An 11,678-nucleotide genomic window follows, 5' to 3' on the forward strand; every position below is an offset into this window, starting at 1 on the left:
TCCCTACGCTGTCCCTGGGAGAACGTTTAAACTCCATACAGACAGCACCCATAGTCAGGATTGAACTTTGGTCTTCGGACCTGGAAGGCAGCAACTCCACCGCTGTGCCACCATGCCTACAAAATGTTTTAAGTACAATTCTACACTTTTTAGCTGAAGGATGAAATTATACAAATTGCCACAGTTAGCATTTGGGCTGGGTCTTGGAACAGTCCAGTTAACCACTATCCTAGAGAATTGCCAACAAAAATCAATCGTCAAAGTAGAAATGATTCAGCTAAAGTCCAAGACTCAGGAAAAACAGATTCCTCACCTATCGTATCTGACAGCCTTAGTTTAATTGTTGTAAACCAAGCAAAGACTAGTAACAGTGGTAGACCATACAGACCCACTCACCTTTTATAACATTGTGAAACCATGACCTAGCTAAATGTAAATTTAGTTTGTGTGAAATAGCTCTGAAAACCTTGAAACACTGACCAGAATTGGAAGAAAAAAAACGTGGTCAGCCTATTTTTTGGTAATGGTTAAAATGGTTAAGAATCGTTTTCATACTGCCCTTAAATGAAAGAATTCCAAATCACTTTGCAGTTAAATTATGAACTTCAGGTAGAAGGCTGGAACTGAGAAAGATGAAATTGTAAAGCAGATTTTCAATTGTTATTTCAATGAATGGAAAGATATCCCAAGCAAAATGGGCTTCGTAGAACTATGCAGTATTTCCATGTTGAAAGACGTAACATGAATGCAAATTTCTGAAGGAAGTGCTCGTGCAGAATTTTGTGCTGTTTCAATTACCTTTGGCTTCATGCCAAAAGATTTTGAAAATGGCACAATACATTGACACGTCACAGAATAGCGAGATTGACATTCAGAGTGGTAGATGAATGGGGCAGTTTGTAATGAGATGGACTTCATGTAGGTCAGTGCTCACAGACTTTCAAGCACATTGTAAAAGTAGAGTCTTGAAGTGACATTGGCAGATTGAGTGATTCAGAAATCTAAAGTAAAAAAACTTACAGATACTGAACATTTGAAGTGAAAACTGAAAATGGGAAATAGCAGGTCTGGCAGCAAATGCAGAGAGTTATTGACCATGGTTAAATGTTGTGTCCAAAGGAACTGCAAATGCTGGTATACTGAAGATAAACACAACATGCTGGAGTATCTCAGTGGGTCAGGCAGCATCTCTGGAGAAAAAGGATGGGCGACGTTTCGGGTTGGGACCCTTCTTCTGACTCCCGACCCGAAACGTCACCCATCCCTTTTCTCGAGAGATGCTGCTTGACCCACTGAGTTACTCCAGTACTTTATGTCTACCTGTGGTTAAATGTTGACCCTACTTTTCTCTCCACAGGCGCTGCCTGATCAGAGTATTTCTTATATTTTCTGTTTTTGAGTTTCTGAAGCAGGATGGAGGAATTCTTAGAAATGATTTGTACCAGCTAGCCTTAAGTTCTAAATGTGGATTTAACTACAAGGTTGATCAACTGAGATTGGAAAGATTTTGAGAAAAGATGTTTTAATACTGTGATTTTGTTGCGATCTTAAAATGTACGTGTTTCAATTCAGGTGATGCTGAAAATGTCGACTATTGATGATCCTGCCATTATTGCATCTTTCCCTCGTGCTGCAACTCCACTCCTGGAGTTACAAATACAAAAACATAATTTACTACTTCCACAAGCCTCAACTGTTCTAACGGAGAATCCCACGTCTTCAATCACAAGAGCCACTAAAGAAAAGACAACGTCTCCATCCAGCTTTCAGGACCAGAATTCCACAAACCATTTTCAATCTGGTGCTGCTTGGACCAAGCCTCGGTCTACCTGGCCACCAACAAGTAATCGATCGGACTCGCCTGTGGGACCGATACTCGCAAGCTCTGCTGATACAAAGCCTTCTACAAATCAATCTGCACATGCAAAATCTCAGCAATCCAAGAATAGCTTTGATAAAATAATCTACCGTCTTTTAGCCATGTTCCCTGATTATACACAGTAAGTCTTCTAGCATATTTACAACGTGCGGAATGGTGTTCTGGTGGTTACATTTCCCGATTGATCATCTGGAGACAGTTGTATAAAAGTAAATAATTAATTTTACAAAATATGAAGCCTATCTTAGTAATGGTGCCCATAAAATTCTTGTTTGTTATTCAAATCTATCAGGTTCACCGACATGTTTCAGAGATTGAAGCCCATGTTTGCTAGGTATAAACTACATTTGACTCTAGATTCATAGCAATACGGTTGACTTTAAACTTCCCTCCAAATTGGTTTAGAAAGCTATTCAATTTTTTCAAACCCTCTGGTTTGAACTAGCATTATCGGTTGGGAACTGATTTGGGCATGGTAAAGTTTCCCTCTGTCCTGTTAACTTTGAAGTGGTCTTCCCTAACATTTGGAAACTGGTGCTTAAATCAGGATAGCTGTCCCACTGATAGAGCCAAAAAGACATAGGAACAGAATTAGGCCATTTGTCCCATCGAGTCTACTCTGCCATTCGATCATGGCTGATCTTATTTTCCCTCTCAACCTCATTCTCTTGCCTTCTGCCCGTAACCTTTGCCGCCCTTAACTTCAGTGAAGCAAAGTTGTGTGCACTGAATCATATATTTCAGCTCATGTGTACCAGACCTCAAGGGATATTTTGAGATAAGCAGTAAATGTTAGACTGGCCAGCAATTCCTACATCCTGTAAATTTGCTTCAAATCGGACATTATCTTTTCGGAGAAGGCCTAGTTTAAAGTTACTGGATTTTTAGTAGTATATATATTGTTAGGGCTGGCATTAAGATTTTTAAACCGATGTTTGTCCAAAGCAATCAAAATTTAATTCTCTTTGACTTTGTTCTCGTCAAGGAAAAATTAAACTGCCTCATTTGGCAGGAGAAATAAGTTGCATGAAATGAGAACTACAGTGGCTTACAGATCCCAAAGGGAACAGTGTCCAATCTATATTGACTCTGTGTTGCTGCAAGCTTCATCCCCTCACTTTCAGAAAACTCCCTGATTTTTTTTGGTATTTGATGATACAGCTCAATCAGTATTGGGAATGAATAATTCAACGAAGCTGGGTTGAAGTTAACGCGTTTGTTGCTGCTACAGGGTCCTTCAGGATCAAACACAACTTACTACGACCCTAGTTTTATGGGTTCTGAGGAGACTGATTATGTCATTTTGGGAAGTGCATGCTTTCATAAATTGGACTAGAAGCTGCCTGAGAGGGGCGCAGGTACTTTGTGGGGTGGTTCACTCTGCCTGTCATTTACACAGGCTTCTGAGCGGTCCTGTGCATAGACTCAAGTTCTCTTACAGTCCCAAATGCCGCAACGTCACTTTAAATGGTCCTGGGTCCCAGATTCACAAAGTCAGTGGTGCCGTTGTAGCATTTTTTTTTTTTTAAAGACTGATCCTTGAATATTTTGGAATGGACCCTAATCAAAATGTGTCCTATTCATGTTCTCCAGGGTTGCTGCCTGACCAGCTGAGTTATTCCAGCACATTGTCTCTTTCCTTGATATTTTCCTGTTCACCTGGTGATTTCTTGTGACTGAGCTTGGAGTAGTGTCTCCTTCTGGATTCTAATAATGGCATGTGTATGATGTGGCCTGCCCAACAATGTCAACTTAAGTGCAATTAGGCTGTTGGCCTGAGAGAAAATTGATGGCGATTGACATATTCCTCTAATGTTTTTACAGAGACGGTATTGCTGCTATCTTGAGTTACCTTGGGTATTTGCGATGGGTTATCCAGGTCTCAAAAGTTTATAGGAGAGCAGGGATCACTGTCGTCAAGTGGACCATGAGTTTCAAGATCTGAGAATTTGCTTTATACACCATTTTCCATTTTACCCTGCATTTTGCTTTTCAGTGCCAGCATGACCAACTTCATTAAAGAAGTTCGTACTAAAAATGGCGGTTCCCTTTCTGGATTAGTGTACGATGAAATAATCAATCAAGTGGCAGATCACATCCTGGATCATCAGGACAGAAAAAAGGTAAGAGAACAAACCTTGACCTGTAAACGGGAAAAACATGGTATTTTTAAGATTGATAAATTCCTTGGCTCTCTGCTATTTAACAGAATGGGGAAGGGGCGACTTGTATACAATTTGGGACAGTAGGGTGCTTAAGTTATAATGCAAAATGTATAAGTATTTTTTAAGAAACCGTGCGATTTTGTGTATGAACAAGAATGAAAACACTAAATACTAATTGTAATGTACCATCGGAATCATTGCTGGGTCCACTTTTGTACATTATTTATATTAATGATTTGGATGTGAATGTAGGTGGATGGTTAAGTAAGTTTGCTGATAACACTGAAATTGATGAGATAGTGGATAGTGAAATTGGTTATCTAAGATTACAACAGCAATCTGGGCCAATGGGCTGAGGAATAACAGGTGAAATTTAATTCAGATAAATGCCTTTTGGCAAAACAAATCAGGGCAGGACTTGCAGAGTACATGGTAGGGTCCCAGGGAGTGTTGTAGAACAGGGAAATCCAGGGGTGCAGATACATAGTTCTATAAAGGTGGTAACACAGGTAGACATGGTGGTGAAGGTGTTTGGCACACCTGCCTTGATCAGTCAGGGTACTGAGTACAGGAGTCTATACATGGTGTTGGTAAGTTCACATTTGGAGTATTGTGGAGGACAGTTCTGGTCACCCTGATATTGGAAGGATGACATTAAGTGTAAGAAAGAACTGCAGATGCTGTTTTAGACCAAAGATAGACACAAAATGCTGGAGTAACTCAGTGGGTCAGGGACCATCTCTGGAGAAAAGGAATGGGTGACGTTTCGGGTCAAGGCTCTTCTTCAGACTGAGTGTCAGGGGAGAGGGAAACTAGAGGTATGAAAAGGTACAGAACAAATCAAAGCCGGCACCAATAGGTAAAGAGCCCACAATGGTCCATTGTTAGCTGTGGAGGAGGTGATAACGAAGAAACTATCTCCTTTTACCGAAGGATTTTACTTTGACTGTAATAATGGCCAGAGATGAGCAACATGGACAGCACACAATCCTCTCCCTACTGAAGATCATTAGCAGCCTCTGGGGTGTGATCCTCAAGAAATAACATGCAAATCATTGGGCCAGATCTTGTGCTGAAAATGATGGCAAAACTTTCTTGCTCTGTCAAACTGCCATTAACTTCAAGATTTCAGTCATGTTTCCAACAGAAAGTCTCTGGATCTTTGTCAAGTTGTGCAATTTGCAGCTTCTCTGTTATAATTGAATAAAGTTGTTAAAATTGATTTCAATTTCAATTTGACGTGCTTATAAATAGGTCTCATTACTTAATTATTTGAAAATCTTGGACTGGTACATGAAGGCTGAGTAATGTTTTTAATGGCATGCTAAGCCATAATTATTATTTATTAAACTTCCTGGCCTCGAGTGACTTTTGTCTTTTGTGATTGCCACCAAACTAGATCAAAAAAAGTAATTTAAAATCATATTTAAGCATTTAATGGCGTTTGAATTGCTCCCTTAATCTTGTGTATGTTCTGATCTTTACTTATCACACTCCATAATGTATTAAAGTTAATTAAAAACGCATGCTTTCTTTCCCCGGCAACACTCGTCTTCTGTAGACAGTTTAATAAATTGGGGCTCCTATAAAAATCTTCAGCAAGCGTCTTTGAACCTCTCAGATTTGAAACTTTCCGTTCTGAAAAACTGCTGTAACCCAAGTTTTTATTCGAATTAAAGATAAAGCCTGTTATTGTAAATATTTTTAATTTGGTGGCAGCTCCTACTTTTGTTTAATAATCAGGCTAGTACAGCTACATAGTTAAACAGCCATATTCAGAATGAGTAGGGTCTTGCAGATAGATATCTTTTGAGGCAAAGAAAAATAGCATTGTTTTCTCATGTTACAAGAATGTTTTGGGTAAAATGACTATGTCCCATGTCCCAGTAGATCTCTGTAAATATCTTTTAAAGGGAACAAAGGTATGGCTTAACAAAAGATGGATCATGTTTTGGATGAAATCTGGGAAATTAAGCACATGGAGAATAATTAACCATTTATTGCAAATGAAAATGGCTTAAAATGCCTAAATTCCTTTTTTTTTTTCCTTTGTTACATTGGCAGTAAAAGTGAAAATCCAACACGAAAATCATACATTTGTAGTCAAATGCAGCCAGAATAACCTAAACCAAATGTCTCTAATTAACACAGCAATCTTCTAAAATGCATCACAGTTGTGAGTGAATGTGTGGATAAGATTGTGGAACTGCCAGCAATAATGGACTGCCATCTGCTGCAGTGGCCACTTCTTTTCCTGGCTTGCAAAGCAGAACCTGGGTGGTGGAGTTTTTCATCTTAAATTGGTCATAAATTGTGAATGGGAAACAATCACTATCCTTCAGTGGCCGTTGGGATTTTTACCCAGTAAAAGCTAATTCATTTCAACACAGCTGGTGCAAATGGCTTTGATGCCTCTTGGGAAAAGATTGCAAGTTTATTAAAACTTTAGAACTTGTCGCCAAGGCAGCTGAAGGAAAGTAAAGTTAAAGAAAATAAACGGTCTTTATTAACAGTAATGACGTAAATTGCCAGTGATTGAACAAAATACATTTTATTTTAGTCACACTTCGACAATGTCGAAGTGTGACTAAAATAAAATGTATTTTGTTCAATCATTGGCAATTTAAGTCATTACTGTTAATAAAGACCGTTTATTTTCTTTAACTTTACCATGTCAGAATTGGTATTGTTATTTTTGAAGGAGCAACTGGCAGGATTAATGGTGTGTTTTTGTTAAACCGCGTTTCAGGTCCAGTTTCCGTCTGCCAACCTTCAACAGGCAACAATCCTGGCTGACCAAAGATCTGCTTCTGTCACAAGTGAAGTCCCAAAAACCAAATCGGTGACCAGAAAGGCTAGAATACCCGATGGTCTTTCCCAACCTTGGCGACCAGTCAATGTTCACACTGCTCCACAGTGGCAGGGAAGCGGTAACTTAGTAAGTCAAAGTCAGATGAAGTCAGGCTCCATTACCTTATGACACGATGGGGATAAGAATTTCCCATCTAGTATGCAAAAGCAATTCTAATGTAATAAATTCTTGCTCAACACCAGTTCAGCAGTGTAAATGACAGAGTATTAATGCATTGATTTCGTTACTGAAATTTAAGCACTAAAGATTTTTTAAATCTATAAATAGGCAGTTTAGTTAAAGAAATTAGATGCAAGATGCATAATTCATGAATTGAAGTTTCTGCTTGTAATTCTTTAATTGGCAGTCAACAACAATTGTAAAAGTAATTATGACATCAATAACTAGAGAATATTTTGTGGGAGGTTAAGGTGCAGGTACAGCAACTCAATGAGAAGGAAGGGTAGATTACTGGTAAACTGTTGGAGTAAAGCAGAAAATATGCTAATTGGCCAGCTGTTTGGCAAAACCCTACCTTAAATTGTTAAACAGGTTAATGCCTGATTTTCTGCTTTACTCCAACAGTTTACCAGTAATCTCCCCTTCCTTCTCATTGAGTTGCTGTACCTGCACCTTAACCTCCCACAAAATATTCCCTGGTTATTGATGTCATAATCACTTTTACATTTGTTGTTGACTGCCAATTAAAGAATTACAAGCAGAAACTTCAATTCATGAATTATGCATCTTGCATCTAATTTCTTTAACTAAACTGCCTGATAATAGATTTTAAAAATCTTTAGTGCTTAAATTTCAGCAGCGAAATCAATGCACTATTTAACCACAAGTCCTAGATGCTTTATTATACTCGGCATCCAAACATCAGCCCACACTTGCGGCGACTTTAATAATTGCTTCAATGGCCAAGGTCATGCAATGACATTCCAATGCGGTAAATCCTCACTGTACAAATGCAAGCTCCTTCAGAATGTCCTTAAAACAGAATTTTCCTTGAGCAAAGCCTCTTCTTCACAAAATCCTGGAATTATCCTGATTGGGTCCAAAATCAAGTGATTTTTGTCAAATCCGTATGACTTTTGAAGATACATTTAAGATGTGATATGGCAAAAGTGGATATATCTACATTTAAGATTAAAAAAACAATTGATGTAATATCTAAATTTAATTTAAGATTTAAGATCACACAGCATCACTCCAACCCAAGGTTTGGATTAAAATGAAGGATTGGTAAATAGAAGACAATAGGATACAATAGGATATATTGGCAGGCTGTTGATCACAGCGTGCCGCAAGGATCATTTCTGTAATAATTATTAACATGAAAGACTTGCAGTAATATTGAGGCTGACATCAAGATAATGGGCATTTGTAAGAAGGTGGATAAGATACAGTGTAGAAGCTGGTTTAAACTAAAGATAGACAAAAATCTGCAGTAGAAATGGAATACGTGCCGTTTCGGGTCGAGACTCTTCAGTCTGAAGAAGGGTCTCGACCTGAAACGTCACCAATTCCTTTTATCCAGATATGCTGTCTGACCCACTGAGTTATTCTAGCTATTTGTGTCTATCTCTGGATAAGATACAAGATTGGCCAGGATTTCTTTTTTTAAATTAAAGCATATTCAAATGGACATTTAGGTGACTTTTAATCTAAGAAAGAAAATGGGAGAAACTGAAAGAAATGTTTTCCTTTTTCTCATTGTAGATATTTGGCGACGAGCCGTGTATTATTTGTCATGATGATTTAACTCCAGACAGCATGTGTGCTCTGCAATGCGGGCATCATTTCCACAAGGTGGTAAGTTAATCGCACGTTCTTATTACTGGCACTAGACTTTGGAATGTGCTCACGCTGACAGATGGAAAATAAGGTCATTCCTGACGTTTTGTCAGGTGAAGAAATGCTATGAAGAAAAGGACACACCAGCTTCAAACATGTAAGATGTCAGTCTGCTGTCCCAGAGTGTTTGAGGGGCAGGAAGGAAGATTCTCGTCTTATAAATTGTGCAATGGTCTCCTCATATTTTCAATGAAGACCGAAGGGATCGCTTATTTTTGTAACTAAACTGGATTTATCTGGTTAAAAATAACATCTATTTGTTGCCTGTGAACTGCTGGCATTACTGTGCCACTCTACATAGAACAGTACAGCGCAAGAGCTGACCCTTTGGCTCCCAATGTCAGTGCCAAACATCATGCCAAGACCATCTCTTGCCTATGTGCATGGAATCCATATCCCTCCATTCCCTGAATATCCTTTTGCTTACCCAAAATTCTCTTAAATGCCACTGAGTGTGGGAGGAAACCCACGTGGTCACGTTGAGAATGTACAAACTCCGTACAGACAGCACCCATAGTCAGGATCGAACCCGGGTTTCTGGCGTTGTAAGGCAGCAACTCTACCACTGTGCCACCCGTGCCTATTGACACTTAATCCTATTTCTACCTTGGGAGTACTGAACTATATACAATGCAACAAATATCAATATCTGTTCCTGTGTGAACATAATAAAACGAATATGTTGTGATTAAGCTTTTTTTCTTATCCTACAGTGCATCAAGCAATGGCTGAAAGCAAATAGCACCTGTCCAACATGTCGAGTCCATGCTCTCCTGCCTGAGGACTTCCCCATGCTGCCTGGAATATTAACTCCACAAAACTTACCTTTCTCATGAAGAATTGTTATTCTGACTATTTAGTGCCAACTGTTTTCTCTCCACTGGATATCTTGTGATATTCTGATAGAATACAATGGTTATGGTAGCGGTGGCTTAGCAGGCTTTTTGGCTATACTTTCACAAGAACATTTCCATAATTATTTTTTAAATTGATTTTAAAATGAGTAAATTGGCTATTGTATAATCATGGAAGATATTAAAACGATCTTATTATGTCATGTGCTCTATTGCTCCTTTTTTTACAGCAACTGAAATGTAACACCTTTCCATATGTATCAAACTATTAAAAGACCAAAATGAAACACTGGAATCTTGAATAGAAAACACAGCCTTATCCCTTTGTTCAGCCCATCCCATCTCCACCTTCACTGCTTCTGTAAACAGATTTGTTTTACTCTTTTCTCGTTCTAATGAAGGTCCTGGACATGAAATGCCAGAAACATGAAACAAATTTAGTCTTTGCCTTTGCAATGGAAGGCACTAAAAGCTTTAAAATAGTTTAGGGTCAGGAAGCAATGTGTTTGGTAAATTAAGGGTTAACAGATCCCTTCGACCTAATAATCTACCCCCTTGCTTTATAAGAGAAAGAACCAGAGATGTTAAATGCATTGGTTGTTATCTTCCAAAATTCTGTTGATTCTGGAGAAGTCCCAACTGGTTGTAAAAAAAAAAACGATTTTTAATGTTAAAAAGGCAAGCGGGAGAGAAGGAAAAGACCTGCTAACTTAATAAAACACTGGAATCGCTATTAAGGAACTAAACAGTCCTAAGAGAAGCAATATGGTTTTCTGAAAGTGAAATATTTAATTTGATTTTCCTGAGAATGTAATAAGCAGCAGGTTAGAAAAAGGGGACCAGTGAAAATAAACTGGATTTTAAGGTTACTGAACAAGAAAAGGGATTAAAGAGTTAAAGGTGGAGTGTTAGTATGTATAGAGTGAGTTTTAGAGAGAAAGCATTGGGAGTTAAAAAGGTCCATTTCAGCCTTAGGGCTCGTTGTCATCGCAAACTTAAAAATTCACAAGATCCAAATGGAATTTATCATAACAAAACAGGTGGGATTGCAAGGTAGGGTAGACAGTCTGCAAAAGGAAGGAAATAATTTGTTTTGTTTAAGAAATCGGCATTGTTCCGAGGAAAATTAGCTGGGAAAACCAACTGCATCTGTGGAGAGTGAAACATTAATGTTTCAGGTTGGTGACCTTGCATCAGAGCTGCAAATTTCAAACTCACGCAGGTAACCATTTAACAATGAAATCTCAAAGCTGTATACTACTCTGAACCACACACAGCACATTGTACAACTCTCCAATTACATTTTAAATCTGTTTCAATGATGTGAAAGACTTTAAAATAAGTGGAAGCTGAATCATAACTTCACCCAGAGTTGCTGCAGTATCTGCAATCTACCAGCAGAGGACAATTTTGCTCCAACAGTATAAATGTAGATTTTCTGCCCAGTGTCACGACACATGGTCCCAAACACTGAACATTGAAAATTCTACACAAAAGGACCATACTCAAAACTTTGGAAAAGGTTATACTTACAATTAAATGGCAAAATAACTGATGAAATTACCATGATGGATTCTATTGCATTTGTATACCATCATTTGCACAGTACAGCACTTAATATCCAAATGGAGTGAAGTTAAAAAAAATTACCAAATCCAAATTTCTTTGACTTAATAATGGAATGGTGGAGGGAGACAGATATACCACTGGAACAAATGTATACACTCGGACAGGAAAGGTTTAGAGGGAGTAATAAACCGGAGCTGCTGGCTTTGTACCAAAGATAGATACAAAGTGCTGGAGAAGGGTCCCAATCTGAAGTGTCACCTATCCGTTGCCACATCTCCTGCCTGACCTGTTGAGTTAATCCAGCACTGTTTGTCTATCTGAGGTTTAGAGAGGAATAGGCCAAAAACAGGTAAGTGGGACTAGTATTGATTGGGCAGCTTGGTCGACATGGCAAGTTGGGCCGAAGGGCCTGTTTCCATGCTTTATGACTATACCTGCACTATGTAGAAGCACGATGGTGGCAGGCAGGAACACCAATTTCAGAACTAAAACAAAAGTAG

General features: G+C 38.6%; 1 protein-coding gene across 3 annotated transcripts in view; it reads left to right on the forward strand.

The window, feature by feature from the left end:
* ttc3 (tetratricopeptide repeat domain 3) overlaps window positions 1-9,883 on the forward strand; it is a 77,497-nt gene extending 67,614 nt beyond the window's left edge. For 2 of the 3 annotated variants that reach the window (XM_078409653.1, XM_078409652.1), the window contains exons 38-42: window positions 1,573-2,000; window positions 3,876-4,002; window positions 6,794-6,982; window positions 8,621-8,713; window positions 9,469-9,883. In XM_078409653.1, coding sequence (XP_078265779.1) covers window positions 1,573-2,000; window positions 3,876-4,002; window positions 6,794-6,982; window positions 8,621-8,713; window positions 9,469-9,591 — 960 coding nt within the window. In that variant the 3' untranslated portion in view covers window positions 9,592-9,883. The remainder of the gene's footprint in view (window positions 1-1,572; window positions 2,001-3,875; window positions 4,003-6,793; window positions 6,983-8,620; window positions 8,714-9,468) is intronic. The other variant, XM_078409654.1, reaches the window with a different exon arrangement.
* Window positions 9,884-11,678: the final 1,795 nt, after the last annotated feature.

The sequence above is a fragment of the Rhinoraja longicauda genome, chromosome 12, assembly GCF_053455715.1.
Source record: "Rhinoraja longicauda isolate Sanriku21f chromosome 12, sRhiLon1.1, whole genome shotgun sequence".
Lineage (NCBI taxonomy): Eukaryota > Metazoa > Chordata > Chondrichthyes > Rajiformes > Arhynchobatidae > Rhinoraja > Rhinoraja longicauda.